The following is a 22,024-nucleotide window of genomic DNA, read 5'->3' as shown; positions in this document are numbered from 1 at the left end:
TCTGGATTAGGGTGACATGCAATTGCATAAACCAAAATTCACATTGCATGATTTTTCCTTTCTACTTGAAAATGGAAGAACTTGACAATTCATTTTAATGATCTAACTTAGGCTGTCCATCAAGCCAACACACCAGTAATTTTCTTCATGAATCTGCATGCTTCACAAACGAAGCCCTAAATGAGATGGGAGCTTTAGTAGTCTCTGTGCTTCATGCCATTTTGCCATAATCCTGGACTCACACTGGCTGAAATACTGTTGCCAAACGTTTTGAGTTCATCCCCTGCAAATGTCCCAAGGCTCCCCTGATACCCCTTTCATTGTGGGGAAGCCACTGGGATCCATAGGATAAGGGGAGGAGGTCTTTAATTTCTGATAATTGTTGCCAGTAGTAAAACCATCTTGCTGGCAGCAATTTTCAAAAGTTGAAGACTTACTCCCATCTTGTAGCTTCCAACAGCTTCCCCACGACAAAAGGGATCAAGGGAGCCTTGGCACCATCAGGAGCGGGAGTTGAAATTTTGTAATTTCTGAAAAGGTACCACAGCCAATGACATCACAGCCAATGACATCATTAGCCTTACATTGTTTAAGTTCTTCTACTAGATTTCAGATATTATTTTATTCGTTTTGCATGTGAACACTGTACTTTTAAAGAATGACTGCTAAATATCTTAATTAACCCAGATGAAACTGAATAAGAATGAAGATCTTAGCTGCAATGCTATATATACAATGATTCATTCATTTATAAATGCAACTAGGGATGTGAATGACAACATTTTGGGTGGTTCTTTTGCTATGCATTTTTAATTGTCTTTCACTTTTGTATTTTTCATGCATTTTTCAGGTCCTTTCATTTTACACAGAAGCTTGGGGGCTCATTTGCCTATACGCTATCTGTAATTATAATCCAGGCCTGTTGTAACCTAAGTGTCACTTGGTAAGCACTGAAAATTGCAAAGTTCACTCTTACTCATCTTGACATACGAATGGGCTACCTATGTAGGTAGGACAATAATTTTGTCCTATAACGTCTATCAGGCCCACCAAGCATAGCAAACAGGAAAGTACTGTGGAAAATGTAGTTAGTAATATTTGATGGCTAAAAGTTCTCCATCTTTCCTTTTAACATAAGACAAACTTTTCTTCTAGGTAAGATGTACTTGTTTAGCACAGATAAACTTATGTAAAAGAAGCTGACATTCTGTAATTTGACACTACAAAACCAAGGCTTCATATGGGTTCCTCATGTATCAATATAAAGCAAATGAGAAGCATGGAAATAAATTGTTCAAATGATTACTATGCAGGATTGGGGCTCTTTTTTCCTCTGTTCTTTCTGAAATGGAAAATACTGTATCTGCTTTGCTAGTTCGACAAAATAATCTACACAGGGTTTTGAATTCTTCATCCACACTCACATCACCACTTTTGATCTGGCCTGTTTTTCTGCTTTTCTTGTTGTGACACAGGAGAAATGTTTTAACATTCTTCCACACTTATATTCAGCTATACTTCGTGGCTCTTACTTCTAAGAGAAGCTTTATAGCACCTCCAGAGAGAAACGTTTCTGTTCAACAGATGTGGAGCAAATCTCTTGCTATAATAAAATGTGATAATAGAAGAATTACATGAAGTCTAACATAATGAAACACAAATAAATCAATGACTAGCACAGATGGATATCTGTAATGTTGTCCAGGGACAAAGTTAAATTTATCAGGAGCTAAATGAACTATAGAATGCTGCCTGAATCAAACTGTGAGCCTTCTCTACTGATGTATTTATCCAAGATTTCTCTGACAGTGGCTTTGGAAGCAGAGAAGAAGCAGAGAGAAGAGGAAGCATTTTAATTATTTTGCCCTTTTATTTTGCCTTGTTATTGTATTTTAAATGCTGTAAGCCGCCCAGAGACCCAGGGTAATGTGGGCAGCATATAAGTTAAATAAATAAATAAATAAATAAATAAATAAATAAATAAATAAATAAATAAATAAATAAATAAATAAATAAATAAATAAATAAATAAAATGTGCTTTACACCTCCTGTCTTTACTCATCCCCATATAAACTAAAAGATGGGAGAGATCAGTATACGACATCTACATTCAAACTTTGTACATTTCTCCGCTCAGAAGCAAGATGTAAATGTTTTATTATTTTCCACAAGATCTACAACATTCTTAATAAACAGTGTAACCCCTCCAGCTCCTTTAAATGAAAGCATTTTCAGTGAGGCAACTACTGTGTTTTTAACTATAAGGGGAACTTTAAATATGTCCATCATAAAGGTATTCATTGGAGTAATGGAGTTTCTCCACATTTGTGTGAAGGTATATATAATATCTGGGAAAGTATGAAGGCAAGAGGAGAAGGGGACAACAGAGGACAAGATGGTTGGACAATTTCACTGGAGCTACCAACATGAATTTGACCAAACTTCGAGAGGCAGTGGAAGACAGGAGGGCCTGACATGCTCTGGTCCATGGGGTCACGAAGAGTCGGACATGATTTAACGACTAAACAACAACAACCTTCTTAGTTAGCAACAATTCACTAATACAATTTCTGGCCACAGTTGCACATAAAATATTCTATGTGTCCATATTTAATACCATAAAGCTGCCCAGAGTAGACTTTGGTCTAGATGGGTGGGGAATAAATAAATAAATAAATAAATAAATAAATAAATAAATAAATAAATAAATAAATAAATAAATAAATAAATAAATAAATAAATAAATAAAGGTATCATACTATACTCAGAATCCTAGTGGAGACTTAAACTGGAATTAAGTGTAATCACATAAATCACAGTAGCAGGTTTCCATTAATTAAGTTGTTGCTTGCACTCCTAATTACATCTCAGGTATATGGTGATGATACATGAGTGGCAGCTTCTTTATTATTGGCAAGTAACTGCTACAATGTATGCAATTACATCTACTCTAGAATCAATCCCCAATAGGATTCTGTTCCAGGTGATGTAGGTTCCATATTGATTCTATACTATTGTTTTTCCTGTGTAACTCTCACCCTCTTTCTTGCTTACTGTGCTCCCACAGTGGTGGTGATCCTCCTACTTGAGGGACTACCATCCCCTACCCACCCCCAGTGCATCCAAGGAAGTATGGGAAGTACAGCTTTCTGTATCAGAATGTCTGTAAGTAACATAGCTCCATGACTATTGCCATAGGAGAAAGCATAAAAAAAGAAGACTCTTCTGACTGATTCTGTCTCATAGTGCTAAAAATGGTCCCAGAGTTAGCACCAGCAGAAATCAGTTGCTTCCTCAGGTTGGTGCCAAGATTAATAGCGATTTTTGCTCCATCATAACAAAAGGGTATGCCACTTAACTTTTGCTTCTGTTTCTGACTTGGTAACCACTTTGAATTATAAACCAGAGCCACTGAACCAGCAAAAATGCTGTTGTTTTGAATGAAATATAGATATTCCCAGTGTGGTGTAGTGGATTGAGTGACGGACTAGGAACTCTGGAAAACAGGGTCTGAATCTCCGCTCAGCCATGGAAACTGACTGTAGGGGAATGGAACTGGTAAAACCAACCCTTAAATATTTTACCTACCATGAAAGCCTCATTAAAAAGGTAAAGGTTCCCCTTGACAATTTCTTGTCCAGTCGTGTTCGACTCTAGGGGACGGTGCTCATCCCCATTTCCAAGCCATAGAGTCAGCATTTTGTCCGAAGACAATCTTCCGTGGTCACATGGCCAGTACGACTTAGACACAGAACGCTGTTACCTTCCCACCGAGGTGGTCCCTATTAATCTACTCGCATTTACATGCTTTTGAACCGCTAGGTTGGCGGGAGCTGGGACAAGTGACAGGCACTCACTCCGTCGCGTGGATTCGATCTTACGACTGCTTGGTCTTCTGACCCTGCAGCACAGGCTTCTGCGGTTTAGCCCACAGCGCCACCACATCCCTATTTGAAAGCCTCATTAGGTCGCTATAAATTCTGACTTGATGGCATGTAAAACACACTATATTCCAGGATACTACTTTTCTCAAATTAAAGTGTATTCCTTATCAGGCTTTATATATCATGTCATCTACGAAATCATGAGATCCAGACCATAATCAAGGAAGATTATTTTGCTCACAACAACAGGGGGGAAGAAAGAGTATAACATAATAACTAGAAATGCACTGGAAACTTTAGCAGATTTGAAAATATTAATGCTGAACTACAAAATATACAGGCCTCACAAGTACTTATCATGACTTGCTATAAGTTGTCGTTCTAGTACAAGCATTTACATTTTTAGTGGCTTTAGAAATATGCTGAAATATGACCTTGGAGATCCCAAGAGGAGGGGGCATAGGGCACTAGATTTCCCTCCCTCAGACATTTCCTCATTGTTTATTTAACCCAACCTTGTTCCCTTTCTAAAAGTAGCCCTCTGTAACTTCTAAGTCTGGCTATCCTCAAACTCCATCATTCAGAACAATCTCCTCCTTTACTAAGAAGAATTTTAAAAAGAAATGATCAGCCTCAAGAATGGCAGCCCTGTAAGGCTCAGTTACACATGGGTCACTACAACGATTCTTCAGACAAGAGGAAACCTCCAGTGGAATTTCCAGTGAAATTAAGCAGAAATGTGCAGGATAGGTCATAACAAACGTAGACAGATAGGGAAAACCAGACGTTCAGTGATGTTACCTGCTCTGCATGCAGAAAATACCAGGTTAAAACACTGGCATCTCCAAACAGGAGACAACATTGTGGCCCTGTTCCTTCCTAGAGGACGTCTGAATCTGGCATAACTCAGTTGTTTTCTTCCTTTCCTACCATTTCTCTACACCCCTTCCTGTTCTTCTGCTGGTAAACCTTAGCCAGCAGAGCAGTTAAGTTAGGAGAATAATCTGTGGACAAATTTCTGAAATCTTCTAGCAGGAAATATTCTGCCAGCTGTTTTGGTTTGATGTTTTAAACTTTGCAAAACACTGTCTATTCAGACCTATGGCGGTACAGAAATCGCAATCTCTCATTTTCAGAACGGCTTAAGTTAAAGACAGGGAAGTCTTGTCGGTTTTGTACTTGAATTTCTTTGAACCTCATGATTCTTCCTTCCTGACCATGAAGAAATCTGTAAATGTTGGTAAACCCTCTTAAAAACAACAAATGAACATTAATTTATCCCCCTATTTGCACTGGCTAAATTCAGTAGATACAGTTACAGTATTTGGAGCACAGAGTGGACCATATCATAGTTGCTTACTATAGAGGTATTAAAAGATGAGGAGCCTTGTGGAAAAAAAATTGTGACAACGTTAATTCATGATCACAAACATAATTGAATACACAAAGATTCATACAGTAACATTTAACAGTTAATAACTCAAAACACTGGTTATTAATCTATGAATCTGTTAGATAGTTAAACCTATATGGCTACTCTCATGCTAGCTGGGAGGATTCTGCAAATTGCAGTTAAAAAACAACACTTTTCTAAGCTGGTCCCAAGAGTTAGCTGGCTGTATATTTTTTAAAATGGCACAAGTAATATTAATCGCCAGAATTCTATTACTTGTGTCCACCGACTTAAGTACAATGGCAAACTGCTGCCAGTTATGAAATTAACAATAGTATTCCTTGTTATAGGCAAGTTGTGTGAGTTGTGTGACAAGGAATATAAGCATCCATTTCTTAACTAGTAACAATTTTCCAATGCAGTTTATTCCACATATTTAAGTAACAGGATTCTGGCAACATCCATTCATAACAACCAACTGAGGTTCAAACAAGAAACAAATGCTTACCTCAATAATATACAGAACCACATTCTTGTAAAAACAGTACAATATGCATTTTGTCACTCGATTGTAACTCCAGGCTCCATGGACGAGTAATAGCTTTTCCAGGTAGGAAAACTGGAGAAAGAAAAATGATTAAATTAGATCTCTTTATATTTACAGCAAAAGTAACTGAGGATGCCTAGTTATTCAAACAGCTGTTTTTATATAATGTGTGTTTTGGATGACATGCAGTCAGGATGAATTCAGATTATTACATTTGGCCCTCTCCCACTGCAAATATTTGCATTCACCACAGGGGGCAGCCTACTTGGAGCACTAAGCAGAGAGGAGGTGTTGAAGACCATCAGCGGCCACTGCTTGTAGACATCCCAGAGGCATTCGTTTGGCCTTTATGCGAACAGAGAGCTGAACCAGAATAGGCTTTTGGCTTGATCCAGCAGGGCTTCTGTTCCTCAGATTTGGGAGGGCAAATCTGGAAAACTTTTCCCAGTTCTACCAAAATTTACTTCTTTTGAACTACAGCTGTCAGAATACTCCAGCCAGTATGCTGAGAGGAGTATGCAGGTATATTGGCAATTGCTCAAAAAACAGTTTTCCATCTCCTTGTGCCTTCTGGGCACCTAGTGTTTGCAGCAACATCCTGTAACATGACTCTTCTTAATGCTTGGGCTAAGAGCAGTCTCAGTTCCTCAGTTTTCTTGGATAGAGTGGCATGCAGGGAATCTATTCTGTGTGGAAATTACTACCTCAAAGTCACTGAACGATGCTAAAGGAAGTTAGGTGAAAAACCTCTTACTTGAATGCACCAGTAAGAATCGAATATTCTTAATCTAAATTGAATACAAGGGAATTAAACAGGGATTACTTCTAATAATCGCATGAACTGAATTATTGTCCAAGAAACACAATCCTCTGTGCATAACCTCAAACATAAAAGGCCTATGCTATTCAGTGGCCAGAATCCTGCTGGCCTGCATCTGCATGCATAAGAAAAGTGTGATACTTAAATACCACTCCATAGCGCCTAAAGCACTCTCTGGGCAGTTTACAAATTAATCATGCAGACTACACACTGCTTCCCCCCCCCCCCCCGCCATTAGCTGGGTACTCAATTTACCAATTTCAGAAGGATGGAAAGCTGAGTGAACCTTGGGCCAGCTACCTGGGATTGAACCCCAGGTTGTGAGCAGAGTTTTTCACTGCAGTACAGCAATTTAACCACTGTGCCGCAAAGACTCCTCCTATAAAGAAGAGGAGGACTGATCATGGCATTTAATCTTTAATCGAAAGTTTCTTATTCTCCTCCCCTTCAGTTTTTGAGGCTTCCTGGGAATCCCCTTTGAACTGGGGAAACCTTTGGAGGCCTCAGAATAGAAGGAGGAGGGCATTTAAGGTCCCGAAATCACCACCACCATCCCCACAAACGGGATTCTGGCCATTATCTCTTATTTCTGGATAAGCCTCTATATAATGGCATCCTTAGTCATTGCGATCTATGCAATGTGATCACAATGGGAGACAAAACATAGATAAAAACTAAATATAAAAGGGAAACAGGGAAAGAGGCATGCCTCAAACTGGTACTGAAAACTGTAGGGAACTTTAATGCAATAGTAATGAGAAGTCCAGAGAGATGTCACTTTACTACTATAATTTGCATTTTTATACTACTGAAATGCACTGGGCAGTTTATAATCACACTGAAGTTCCCTGTGTTTCTCAGTACCCGTTTGAGGCATGCCTCTTTATTAGAGGTGCGAGTGGCCTATAAAACCATTATTCTTTTATTTAGCAGACCCTTTGCCAAAGGAGCCCGTACAGTGGTATATGTGGAACCCCATCCTTTAATCTGCACCACATGCCTCTAATGTATGTTAGACTAATGAATAATGACTTCTCAAGGGCCATTCAGTGAGCTCCACAACCAATTGACGATTCTGAACATAGGCTTCCATAATAAAATCCTAATATTTTATCCACAGCACCGCCATGGCTCTCAGAGTATTTTTCTTCACTCAAGAAGAAAGTTTTGGGAGAAAAAAGCCACCATTTGAAAGTTTTCTTTCTTTCTTTCCTCCTTTTTTGGAATGACAGCTCACAGAATCCCAGGGGATTCTGGGCACCATAGTCCAAAAAAGGAGATTTTCCAAGTTCTGGAAAATTCATCCCAAAGACTCAGATGTCTAGAAGTGGACCTTTCCACATGCTGAATTGTTTAGCATCAACTCAGGAGAAGACAGAGGTCTGGACTTTGGCAGAGCCTGAGACAGAATGTGACCCAATCAGGGGAAGCAGCTGCAGAAGAAGTCAGATGCAGGCATCAGTTGAGACTCTGCTATTTATCTGTTTGCAGTCTTCATGCACTCACTGCTAAGCAATCTTGCATTCGCCTCCTAACAAGAAGAAACAATACAATCTGAAGTTTTCCCCCCTTTCACTCACATGCACACACATATCTTTACAGCATGAACTAATGTGTGTATATAAAAGGGTAAATTGGGATTTGCGTGTGAATCAACCCTGTGGTGCTTGTCACCTTGCAGAATCAATCAAACAGCAGTGAGGACTGTGAGGTGGCGGCCAGTCTGGGCTCGCCTCAGGCACCCCAAAGACTGCCAGCACTCATTATCTCAGTGAAATGCACAATGTGAACGACAGAAAAGAAATATAATCTAGTCTTCTCTAGGAAACATGAGGCCAATCTCCATTTAATAAGAACTTCTATAAGCAATTATATAACCAGGGCAATATGTGAACATAATAGATTTCTTCTCCGGATAACAAAACAATTGATATCTAATATCCAAAATGCCTTCTCAAATACGTCCATGCTTTGATTCTGGAGTCTCTGAAAACAAATAGGAAGGATGATATTACCAGCAGTGACTATTTTTTATAATTAAAGACTCCACCATCACCACCCAGCTGCCATGGCTTCCTGACAATGAAAGGGATTACATGGAAGTCATGAGAGCCCCAGGACAGAAGCAGAAATATCCAAAGAGTCTTTAATATCCAAATCTTCACCCCTGATGATGGCATCATCAGCCTTTGACAGGTATCATTATGCCAAAAGCATTTCAGCCTCTGCCTGATTATTTGCTACCAGGTCTATTCCTGTTACTCTGAGGAAGCAGAGGGTTCAGAGGTTCTGTCCTTGCTTTTTCCTAGTTCCAAAGACATCCAGTAATGTTTCAGTAATCCCTGATTCAGCCTGGACCGGAACAGGTCACAGCAGTTGGTACCTGGGAAGGTTGTTTTTAAACCTGGTAAGTTGAGACATATATGCTGCTCAAGGCCCTGGTTTAGGCACCAGTGTACTTTGAGAGGCTGCTGCCTCACTAAATGGTTCAACTTTTGTTTTGTGTCTCATGCCACTGCATTTTGCCTTTTAAATAATAAAAAGTAACTATTTCAGTTATATTCCTAGAAATTGTACTAATAACAGTAGCTATTTTGGGAGATTTTTGACTATAATTACAACTTATAATTACAAAGAAGCTCCCTTCAAGTGTCAGTGTTTGATTTCAAACACATGGAAACCTGGGCAGTTAACTCCATGGGTGAAAATAAAGTCCAGGAACACCAGCTGAAAAGAGTTCAGTTGGAGCTCCTACAATGCTCATCACTACTGTTTAGCATCTGCTTAAATTATAAGAACGTCTGTCTCTCCTCAGGAGGTAAGACTGCTGCTTCCAATGCCGACAGAAAGCCAAGATATTAAAGCAAAAACTTTTCATATTAAATAGCATAAACTACTGAGCCTTCTAAATGATTGGTATGATGGCTATGTTTCTCCATGCAGATATTATAATGATCTAATGATGGTATTGTATATTAGGGCATAACCTCCAAGTTCTTTTTAATGGAAAGACAAGGCAATATGTGCTCATTGCCTTGTAAAATGTCACAGGAGCTTAGAATCACAGGAGAGAACAACTTGTTGGCTGAAATCTTGTTGTGCACAGCAGGGATGATGTCATCAGCATTGGCCAATTGCTACTGATTTAAGGCTTCCTTGTATGATTTGGGGTGCATGCAAATTCATTGCACTGTGTATGAGCTGAAGGCAGCTCAAAATCACCTTTAATCAGTAGTGATTTGCCTTTAGTCATCAGCAATTTGCTACTGATGGTGACATCGTCATTGCTGTGCACAACACGATTTTGGCTATTGATTGGGTGTAGAAAAGTTGTTTTTTTGGACTACAATGGCCCCACTAATTGCAGGCACCTGAGCACTGCAGTTCAAAATGGAGACTTCCAAGCTCTATTGACTCTTTCCTTTTTCAAACTGCAGGATTGTTCACCAGGCTGCTGATCACCCTTTTCTCCTTCCAATGGGCTACAAATGAGGAACCAAAATAGCAGTCAGTAGCTGCCCTTCATATCTTTCTCACTGCAATATGCACCAGAGTACTAGTTACTAGTCATACAGTGGAATTTTCTCTACCAACAGATGTCCAGATCAAGAGCTGAAAAAATTATAATTAGCTGGGCTTTGACAGGTGTAATGAGCAGCCCCTCTTTTTAGTTATTCAGGACTGAAGCATGATGACAAGGAAAGAGAAACCTAAACCTTCAGCAGAGGATGGCTCATGGCCCAGCATCATGGAAAGGATCCCAAGCACTTATGTGACATGTCTGTTTTAAGACAGCAGACTTCAAGGAAAGAGAGAGGAAAATTGCTTGGCCTTCGGATCAGCAATGAGGTGTTGATCCTGCCCATTGAGCCAATACCTCTTTCAACAGGATATGGCAGCTGTTCCCTTGAGGGACTCTAACCTGTGCTATCGCGTAATCAGAGGAGTTGGTTGCTTGCATGCCTTCATTGCCGCTTATCCCCACTCCGACATGAGCTGTCTGGATCATTCCCACATCATTGGCACCATCCCCGATGGCCAGGGTGATGGCGTTCACATGCTTCTTGACCATGTCGACTATTTCAGACTTCTGCAGAGGAGAAACCCTAGGAAGGAGAGGAGAAAAAAAAACCTACATCAGCTTCCCACACACTAAACTTTGAATGACTTTGTAGAAGGACAGCTGTAATCTAGATTTAGATGTACTGTATAAAAAGGGTAGTTATTGGAAAGTTTCCTAGTCTAACACTTCAGGCTTTAGAATCTATGCCAAATCTTCCATATGCATATATACACAGAAAAGAAAATAAATATGGTAAACAAAGTAAGTGCAGATTACAGCAAGAATGCATTCTAATTAAGAGCTTCAAATGCCTTCAAGTGAGTGGCTATATTGAAGTGTGTGTGAAGAACACTACTCAGAAATGTCAGATAATTTGATTACTGAAAGGTGTTTTAATTCTTTTTAAGACTGTTATTTATTTAATTTGTATCCAACTTTTCTCATAACATGGTGGCTCATAACATAAGTTAAAAAAAACAGCCATAGTTTAGAAGCATACTAATTTAGAATATAAATATATTATTATAATAATTATTATTATTATATTAAAACTGCATAACTAATACACTTAAATGCCCCTTGTAAAAAATCTGACAAAAAGCAGCACCTACCAATAAAGAGATTTTTATCATCACCTGATCAGTAGCCAAAAGCCTACTAAATTATTTTCCTGCTGGTGAAAGGACAATCCAGAGGGAACCACTCAAGCCTCCCTCAGAAAAGAGTTTCATAGCCTGGGAGTAGCCACTATGAAGGCCCTACATCACGTGTGTCAAACTCAAGGCCCACAGGCTGTATCCAGCCCACCTGGCCATTTCATGTGGCCTTCGCAGTATTGCCTGCTACTGTGCAGTATACAATATGCAGGCGCTTACTCGGTCAAGATAATGCTCCACAAGGATCCTGGGAATCAGCCCAGTGGGATTTCTAATCCCAGCATTCCAAGCAGCAAAGAGTCAGAAAGTGATAATAGAATTAGGAGGATTATATTTAATATGATAAAGAGTAGATACATTTATACAGTCTTACAGATTCAACCAGCCCTTTGAGGGCAACCATAATGTCAACACAGCCCAAGATGAAACTGAGTTTTACACCTCTGCCCTATATCATACATGTCTGTATACCAGACATGTCTGTAAGGAACGTGGGACCGAAAAGAAGACCTATGGCCCTAGGTGATCTGTTCAATTCCAAATGCTCCCAGTCACCACAATGAAGGTCCTCACCCTTTAGGATGGTTTAGATTAGAGATGAAATTGTGACTCAATTCATCTTTGCTTGGTGAAAGAGAAAACCTTCAAATTTTCTCTTCTCCAACAGAAGCCACTGTTTCTCTGGCCAGAATCCAACCAAATATTATACCAGTATAAGTATTTTGGCATAACTCAGAATTGCACATTTGTTTTATTTATAGGCCTTCTTTCTCCTGATAAGGGGACACAAGGTGGATCATAATATCTAGACATAGTCATGTTACTGCAATCCATGGGACAAGTGTCAGCCTGACTACTTTAAGTCCCATGGATTTCAATAGGTCAGATCTAAACACGATTAATTTGGATACAACTTTATGCCTTTTGTATTCAGGCTCACATTTTTTTAAAGGAACAAGCCCCTCCCCACAAATTTCACAAATCCAAGGTCTGATTGCCCTGTTCTAAAGGAGAGAAGTTTAAAGTTTTCCATACAATATGTTGGCCAAAGGATGTCGGACCATAGATCAGAGAGGAAGTTAAAATGCTTTGCACAGGAGAGGTAATTTGTTTCATCTCTGCGCAATACAACTCTAGCAGCATAGCCGAGAAAGTCTCTTCGAGGCCCTGGAAAGCTAGTCTTTAGAAGGCCTAGATTAGAACAGAGTTTAGAAAAATATTTTTTTGGATTATTATTACCAGAATTCTCCAGCCCGCATGGTCTGTGGCTTGGAGACTCCAGCCACTGTAGTCTCCAAAAAGTAACTTTCCCAAACTTTGGGCAAGATGTCCAGTGATCTGATCTGGTTGATACTCATTTGTCAACTATCACCCGAGCTATTATATTATCAAGTTTAGTTCCTTACATTGTACACCCCCTCATACTAAAGCACGTTCTCCAGCCTGATGTCAACAACACCAAACAGAATGGCCATAGCTGGGAGAAATATGTATTGAAGTTCTGCATCTTAAGGTTTTCTTGTCTGTAAAGAACAGAGGCTCAGAGTATTCTAGACCTACATTTAATTAACTGGAGAGCCGTACCATCAGTCTTTCTGTGCTCACTTTCATCTCTGGAAAGGCTTTTACTGACTGATATACCATGTTACTAATCATCCTATAGAGATGTCAATTTACAAGTGAAACTAAAGCAACACAGAAGCTCATTAGTTTTAAATTCTAACATTTATGGGTTCTGATGACAGAAAATACTGACAAAAGTACAGCATAGTTTAACTTCGACCCATAAAGTAAAAATTCCAGCCTGAATTGTAGCCAAAACAGGGGGTTGCATAAGTGAAATACATCAATTATTATGTGCATCAGATGGTCTTTTGGTGAACAAAGAAGGAACCAACCAACTATTTTTATCCATCTCAGCAATGGTAATTATTTTACTATCAAGCATTTTTCTCCTCATTGTTTTGCTTCATTTGTTTAGGAAAAGTGGTACTAATAATTTTCGGATTTCAATGGTTGCACCTTTTCAGACAATACTGAACTTGGTTTATTAAAAAAAACATTTTAATAGGCATGACCAATTTGTTTTCCACTGAATTTTGCCCTCTTGTATTCAAGGTTATTTCTGTAACCACAGTGTTCTGTAAAGATTCAGAGGATTGGGATGAAAGAGTAAAGTTAACAACAAGCTCAACAAATATGGGAAGTAATGGAAAACCTACAGGAGCAAGCAACATCAGCTGGGTAAAAATGTAAGCAAAATCCATTTATAATTTCTGAACATTAGGACCAAAGACTGAGTGCTTTGTTAGCCCTCAGGTGAAGATGAGATCGGAGGGAGACTGGAAAGAGCTACTGTTCTCCAAAGGAGCCACCCTATGTCCGCCCACTAAGCTCCAAGGACACAGTCTTTGAGTTGAGAGTAAAGTTTGAAGCTGGTGATACTTTTTTGTAGTTTACACAAATATGTCCCTCAGGCCAAACTAGATAATACAGTTAACATATCATTAGAAATAGAGCTCTCTGAAGGGGCAAAAGATATCAGAATACTCTAGCAGGCATTTACCTCACTCTGCATTTTACAAGTTTGTTTGCTTTCCTTTTATGATAGGTTATAAGAAGGTAAACAGAAGCTTCATTTGCAAGTCTGATCATGTTTTGAAGGAACAATGGCTCGAGGTAAAATATTGTAGTTAATTCAAGAGTCAGCCAGAGCTCATACAGATCCAAGACAGAATGCAATTTGTAAAAAAATAAAAAATAAAGAAAAAATCATTCAATTTTGTTTTGAATTTGGAAGCACACCTTTAATTTTTAGGGATACTGAAGACAACAAGTTTAGAGGCTCTAAAAATCCATTTCTGTGGAACTCCAGGTATCTTCAAGGACTTTTTAGGAAACAAGAAATACAGCTGTCATTAAGAATTACTCTCCTGTAGTGAAAAGCTGCGCAAAACAACTGCAGGTCTTCATAGAGGAAGGTGAATATTGGAAGAAAGACACAGGATAAAGATTGTGTAATTTCCCAGGCACATACGTTTTTCCAGGCTGTGGAGCAAAATTCCACACTGGTGTATCACCACAATTCATATACTTAGCATGTGTCATTAGATAAACTGCTTATTTAGGACTCAGGGGGGCTCCTTCCCATGCATACCCATGATAACCTATGAACATCAGGTGGAGGCCAGATGATTGAAGTCATATGTCATATTTATCTGAAACTTAATGGGAACATTACCTTTTCTGCAAGAAGTAAAAAAAAACTAGGGATGAGCAAGACTCAACTGATAAAAGCTTTGTTCTATACCTATTATACATCTATTTTTGGTTATCTGTAGTCCCAAAACGTAACTTTTCCTAGCTATGAGAAGAACCAAAAGCTCATCTGTGTAATAATTTCTTTGGATAACTTCAAGAACAACTCTCTTTCATTATATATATGGTGGACAAATACACACAAATAAACACACTAAAAATTGGACATCTATTATAGTTTGATAAGGTAATGGTAAGCTATTTCTGAATACTCTATATGTAGAATACCCTGGAAAGGGCTGCCATAAGTCAGAATTGACTTGACAGTACATTATTATTATTGTTATTATTAGAGTTCAACTTCTCCCACCATTCTTTATGCTGTAACCTCCACACCACCATCCACCGTTAACACAGTAGAGTTAATAGCCAAGTTCCTCTATGGAAAAGTGACAGTCACCAGTCATGAACACATATCTTTAACTAACATGCAGTAAACAAGAGACATGGTTAAAAATATGGGGTGGGAGTGAGTAGAACCAATGTCAGAGCTCTCTGCAGCAGCAGCTAGGATTGCCCTTGAAATTTGTAAATGTTCATATTCTATGTTTAAATAACAGTTTGAAATCACATGGAAGAATTTTGCTTTTGAATTTAAGCTGCAACAATCCTATCATGCTTTAATTGGGAGATTGCTTAAGAACTGAACAAAAATTATGGTGGTCTCATCTCCATGAAGAGAAAAGAGAAGGAGAAGAATGATAATGTTAACCTTTCACTGTTCTTCATATTTTTCTAATGACTGGCATGCTTCCATAGCAAGTCAGGATATTGACCTACCCTAAGATATCAAGATAAAATCACACATTAAGGGGAATTCATATTTCCTGCACATATAAAATTGTTCCTCCAGGTACACCATTTCTTCAAAGCTTCATGAGCCCATGTTTACATTCTGATGATCAGTTACAAAGCAAAAAACGGTTTGCTACATGTGGAGTGAGGAAAGCTTGTGCTATGATAAATGGACATCTTCTCCATTTTAAGGGAGCACCACTTCTAATTATGAGCTAATTGTATAAAGCAAAAAAGGAGGCAAAAGTGATAAAACAGGCTGTTGCACTTTGGGCACAACCTGAGAAGGCAAGATTCTCTGAAAAAGACAAAAATGTCAGGAGAAGCTGAAGGCAGCAGGAAAAGAAGATCAAACATGAGATGAATTGACTCCAGCATGCAAGCCATAGTCTTGAGTATACAAGAGCTGAGCAGGGCTGTTGAGGACAGCATGTTTTGGAGTTCACTCATTCATAGGGTTGCCATAAGTCAGAGGTGTCTTGACAGCACATAACAACTGCAGTGATTACTGCTTCTTTAGAAAAACATCTGAATATTACAAGTACAATGGTGCCCCGCATAGCGAGGTTAATCCGTTCCGGATTAACCTTCGCTATGGGGAAACATTGCTAAACGGAACGGAAAAGCCCATTGGGCCCAAAACTCACCATTCTGCGATGTTTCCCCATGTTCCGGCGGCCATTTCGGGTGTTCCGGCAGCCATTTCGGGTGTTCCGGCGACCATTTGGGGTGTTCTGACGGCCGTTTTGGAACCTCCGAACAGCTGTTCCCCCATTGCAATGTGATAAAACATCGGTATGCGATCGCATTAGCGATCGCAAAATCCGCATCGCTATGCGGATTCATCGTTAAACGGTGCGCTCGTTATGCGAGGCACCACTGTAGCTGGTTTATGATACAAAACACATCCTTCTGCCATTCACTTTATTTTTGCTACAACAACCAGAAGGCAGTGTTAAACAACAGCCGAAGGCACTGCACAAGCCACACTTGAACCATGTGGTATTCCTTCTCAGCATTTAGTAAGGCCATGCCAGTGTAACTATCAGAGCAATTCAAAAGTTACAATTAGACAGGAGAAAGGATGAAGATACGTCTCGTTAAGTTATAAACATCATATATCAGATTTACTACACTGTCAACTTTTGTGGATTACAATCTACTTCCTCATCATTTCTGTTTCAGCAAGTGGATTGGAATCCATAAAAACGAACACAGGAATAAAATGATCAGTCTTTAATCTGCCCCAATATTTTGGGTTTTTCACTTTGTTTTTCCTCTGTATGTTGAAGCACTGCTACTCTTCAAAAACTCTCTGATAATCTGGTTATTCCAACTGTTGTTGGTGATTCCAACTGGTACTCCAAAGTACTTCTTTGTATCAAATGGGTAGTAAGAAAATAGTTGAACAAAATCAAAGCTCCAGAGTGATTTACATGCTGTTTCTTTCTTCATGAAATCTTATTACGGAATGTTTTCTCCCCTGCTGTGTGATTTTTAAAAGTACGTTTGGAAAAAGGAAGGTGAGAGGGGAAGCTTGCTTTAAACAGATGCTACTATAATATCCTCCTGTTTCTATGCTGCAACAGGGATTAACATAATAACTTTAAATACCCTAATGCATTTAACACAAAACATGTTAATTTGATACCTCGTTTCCTTGAGAGCTTTTGTTAAGGCATGTAACATTCTCTACGGGTTAGTCTTCCTTGAAGTTTGCATACATATTATGCGATTCTGCTATAAAACACACCAATGTTTTAAAATTGTGTGCCTGACCTCATCAACTGGGAGTGGGGAGTGGGAAACAATCCCAAAAGAAACCTGAAACTTGAACAGGTTTCTCTGACTGTTAAGAGTGTTCACTGTTCTCACAAGAAGCACGACAACTGCACAAATGCATCACAGAAAGCAAGATTCAGAAATGGCCTTTTGAGCCACCCTACCAGAGCACTGCAATAATGTTACAGTTTTCTAATCAGTTATAGGATTTCACTGCGTGATTCAGATGTGGAAACAAACTTCCAGCAGATTTTCAAGAACGGCAGGTTACTCACCTGTAATTGTAGTTTTTCGAGTGGACCTCTGTGATTCATGCTGTGGGTGATCCGCACCTGCGCGGAGCCTCTTCGGAATATTCTAGAGCTTCTGCAGTAGCAAAAAACACATTAGAATAGACCCCTCCCCCTCTGTATAAGTACCTTGGCACCAGGACTCTCTCTTCAGTTGTGTCAACCACCGCAAGGAGAAAAATACTGCATGGCATGACAGAGGGGAGGTCGGGTGGGATGTGTGAATCACAGAGGTCCACTCAAAGAACTACAGTTACAGGTGAGTAACCTGCTGTTCTTCTTCATGGCCTCTGTGAATCACACTGGGTGACTAGCAAGCTGTCTTACCCGGAGGCAGGGTGTCACATCAAGGCGGAAGCCAAAACAGCACATCCGAATGCCGCATCAGACTTTTGTCAAACATCTAGTCTATAATGTCGGATGAAGGTAGAGGGTTGTGCCCACGTAGCCGAGGCACAGATGTCGGAGAGAGGCACACCGCATGGAAATGCTGTAGAGGCCGCCAATGCCCTGGTGGAATGAGGGCGAATAGCTTGAGGGACCGGCTGTCAAGCAAACTGGTATGCAAGCCAAATAGTAGAGGCAATGCAGTGGGAGATCGTCTGGGAGGTAACTTGTAGGCCTTTGTTAGGGAGTTGATAACTGATAAAAAGGCATGGGGAACATTGAAAGGGTTGCGTTCGTGACAAATAAAAGGAGGGGGCCCTCCTGACGTCCAAAGTATGAAGAAGTCATTCATGGGTTGTGGATGGTGACGGGAGGATAAGAGAGAGATGAAACTGAGACACCACTTTAGGGAGGAAGGAGACATGGAGGAACAGCTTTATTTTATCAGTATAGAATTGTATATAAAGATAATCGTGGCGTAGGGCCGCAAGGTTGCTTGCTTGGCGAGCTGAAGCAATTGCAACGAGAAAGGCCGTTTTGAAGGAAAGTAGGCAGACTTCTGCTGAGGCTAGCAGTTCAAATGGAGGTTTAGTGAGTTGTCGCAAGACTAAGGTCAAGGACCATTGTGGCAAGTAAATGTCTGGGTAAGCGTTCCTTTAAGAAAGTGCTTGAGCGGGGATGTCTGAAAAATCAAGCCGCCGGAGAGATTGGTACGAGATGATTGTCAAGAGACTCTGATAGAGAGAGAGAAATGCCAGAAGATTTGAGATGGAACAAATATCGGAGACCAGGATGGATATTGAGGGTCGTCAGTATCGGAACCAGTGTCTCTGTGGTGCCGAAAAGGCGGCTGAGGCCCATTCGGTGAACGCATAGGTAGGTCTATAGAGTAAATCGAGGCTGGGGATGCCAATCGAAAGGAGTGATTTCCATCATTTTGAGCTGGAAAATATGTAGTCACAGGGGCTGCAAATGCTTCGCGGGTGGAAGCGTGTTTCTCAACTGCCCTGATTTTCACTGGTGGTTGATAAAGAATCATATGATGGCTGCATGCCTCTAAGTGATAAGACCTCTTCGACACGGAAAGTCATAGAGATGGAGGTTTGTGACGCAATGCTAATATCGGACCGGAGAGCGCAGCCAGTCGAGCATCTGCAGCTGGCAGGTTAGAGAAGCACTGATCAGGGCAAATGTCTAACCGATGAGAGTGCTGTGCATGGGATTGATCAACACGTGCTTGTGGAATTGCCTCATATGATGGATGCGCCGGTGGCCCAATGACATAGAATAGGGCACTGTGTCCAGCTGAGGCTCAGGTTCCTATCTCTCTGGTGAGCTGTCAGTGGATGGATTAGGAGGAGAGACAGAGTGCTGGGGACTATTAGGTGAGGAAGTAAGATGGTCTACTTGCTCGTCCCATGTCAGTGACTGAGGAACCGGTTGATGAGATGGAAGTCCCTCATCATCAGAGGATGAAGTTACAGAAATGAAATCATTGAATTCAGAAACCTGCTGTGAAGGGACTGTCAAGGTCTTTGATTTGGTTTATTTAGATCGTTTCAGTTGCGGGGGACCAGAAACTGGATCGGAAGGAGGCTTTCACTTTTCGGAAAGCTTCAATGTCGAAGTTTTCAATGCTGGCTGGTTAGATTTGTGTGTCTTAGAAGTTTTCGATGAAGTGGAAGGCACATCAGAGTGAGAGGAGTAGCGGAGGAACAAAGTTTCGATGATTCTGCAATGGCTTTGGCTGTGAGGTGGTTTTACACGCAGTTTGAGCCATAGGTTTCGCTGGTTGCAAAGACTGTTCCAAGAGGCAGTGTTTAAGTTGAGATAGGTGGGAACGGAGGACTCCTCGTTTGAAATTTTTACAATGAGGGCACGAGGAGGTTTGAGGAACCTCACCTAAACAAAAAAGGCACTTTGCGCAACCATCCGATAGTGGGATCTTGTTATCTCAAATCACACAGTGCTTGATTGGGCCCAAAGGGGCCATGAACGATAAAGAGAAGAAAAAAATGGAGGGAGGGAGGGTGAGGGTTGTATGTGACGGCCGGAGGCCGAGGCACGGAGGAGAAAAACTAAAAACAGTATATGTAACTTTGATTGCTAAGAAAGAGAGAAAGATTCTTGTAAGTTCAGCAGTAAAAATTGACTTGTTTCACTTTCAGACTCACAGAAGATAGACGTATGAGGCTCTTCAATGCGGTGGTTGAAAGAAACTGAGGGAGAGTCCTGGCACCAAGGTACTTATACCGAGGGGGGAGGGGTCTATTCTAATGAGTTTTTTTACTACCACAGAAGCTCTAGAATATTCCAAAGAGACTCCACACAGGTGCGGATCACCCACAGTGTGATTTACAGAGGCCACAAAGAAGAACCAGAAAAGACAAAGTCTGTTTTAGGGAAATCTACCTTGGTGTAAAAATCAGGATGTCTTTCTGTTACCTTGGATACCCCTCATTATCACAGTAATTCTATGTAACACAAAACCCTCCAAATTCCAATATGATTAGAAGTGAGTGCATGAAAAGACAATGCATTTCTATTTGGCCCTGATCAATAAGGCAGTGATACCATAGTGCTTATTAATTTCTGAAGGAATGATACTAGATTTAAGTGAGTTTAAAATGTGTACTGCTCCAGAATGAATATCATCAGAAGCTAAAAATGCATTCCTTATGAACAACAGCATGATTTTGTTGTTTTGGGAAATAAAACCATATCTACTAAACATAACATAATTATTATAGAAGGAAAACATATACGAAAATCTCTCTTTTCATGTAACCCCCAGTATTTTGACATTTCAATTACCCAGACCAACTGTTTTGTTACTACTACTAGATTTATGACACAATTTCATCCAAGGGCAAAACTAACCATAACTTGGTAGATCTGTGATAAAAGCCTTAATCAATCTTGTGCAAAGCTTAAATATCTATTTATGAAAACTATATTCCCCAAGAAGCATACCATGCAGAACATTCCCACCTCATTTTTTATCACAGCAGCAACATGATGTAAGTCAAGTTGAGAGAAAGTATCTGATCTCTGTGTCTGGAACAATTACTGGTTTGAACTACAGCACTCAGAATATCACAGCCAGCCTGGCTAATAAGGGCGTCTAGGAACTGTAGCAAGAAGAAATAACTTTTCCAATCTCTGACTAACTAACAGTCCTCTAGTAAGCCTCATGACTGGGTAGGAATTTGAATTCACATCTCTGACATGCCTCATGGCACAGTGGTTAACCTGCAGTACCACAGCCGAAACTCTGCTCATGACCTGGGTTCAATCCCAGGTAGGTGGCTCAAGGTTCACTCAGCCTTCCGCCCTTCCAAGGATGGTAAATTGAGTACACAGTTTGCTGGATGTGGGGGCAATGTGTACCCTGCATAATTAAATTGTAAACCACCCAGAGCATGTTTTAAGTGCAATGGGACAGTATATAAGCAGCACATTTTGCTTTTAGCTTTCAGATTTGGCTAAAAGAAGGGGCCTGCTAGGTGTGTACCAAAGACCTATCTAATCCAATACAGTGGTGCCTCGCATAACGATGTTAATTGGTTCCATTAAAAACATTGTTATGTGAAAACATCGTTAAGCGAAACACCATTTCCCATAGGAATGCATTGAAAACCGGTTAATCCGTTCCAATAGGAGCCTATTCAATACATTTCAATGGTGAAAAAAAATCACCAAAAATTCAAAAAGACTCAGAACAAAGCCAAATTACTTTAACAAAGGTTTTATTAGGTGCACTAACGATTCCAAGCATTTTAAACATTTTTAAACATTTTAGAATATTTTTAAAATAGCGAAAACAGGGCTGTCAAAAAAAAAACGTTAAGCGAAACAGGGGACCTAAAACTGTCATCGTTAAGTGAAGCAAGGTCCCAAACATTGTTATGCGAAAATCCCCCATAGGAACCATCATTAGGCGAGGCAGCAAAATTTCCAGCAAAGGCCATTGTTATGCGAATTCATCGTTGAGCGAGGCACTCGTTAAGCGAGGCACCACTGTATTTTCATTTGTCACACTTGCTGACAGATGACTCTAAGATGATCAAATGCCATAGGTCGGGTTT

General features: G+C 40.1%; 1 protein-coding gene across 6 annotated transcripts in view; it reads right to left on the bottom strand.

Annotated features, from left to right (window-relative positions):
- The window catches only part of ATP8A2 (ATPase phospholipid transporting 8A2), a 417,881-nt gene that overhangs the window by 180,804 nt on the left and 215,053 nt on the right, over positions 1–22,024 (bottom strand). For all 6 annotated transcript variants that reach the window (XM_020788593.3, XM_072993721.2, XM_072993722.2 and 3 more), the window contains 2 exons: positions 10,568–10,751; positions 5,787–5,897 (listed from right to left, as the gene is read on the bottom strand). In XM_020788593.3, coding sequence (XP_020644252.1) covers positions 5,787–5,897; positions 10,568–10,751 — 295 coding nt within the window. The remainder of the gene's footprint in view (positions 1–5,786; positions 5,898–10,567; positions 10,752–22,024) is intronic.

This window comes from Pogona vitticeps, chromosome 3, assembly GCF_051106095.1.
Source record: "Pogona vitticeps strain Pit_001003342236 chromosome 3, PviZW2.1, whole genome shotgun sequence".
Lineage (NCBI taxonomy): Eukaryota > Metazoa > Chordata > Lepidosauria > Squamata > Agamidae > Pogona > Pogona vitticeps.
The sequence above is the reverse complement of the archived record's forward strand: the minus strand, read 5'-3'. Positions and strand labels throughout refer to the sequence as shown.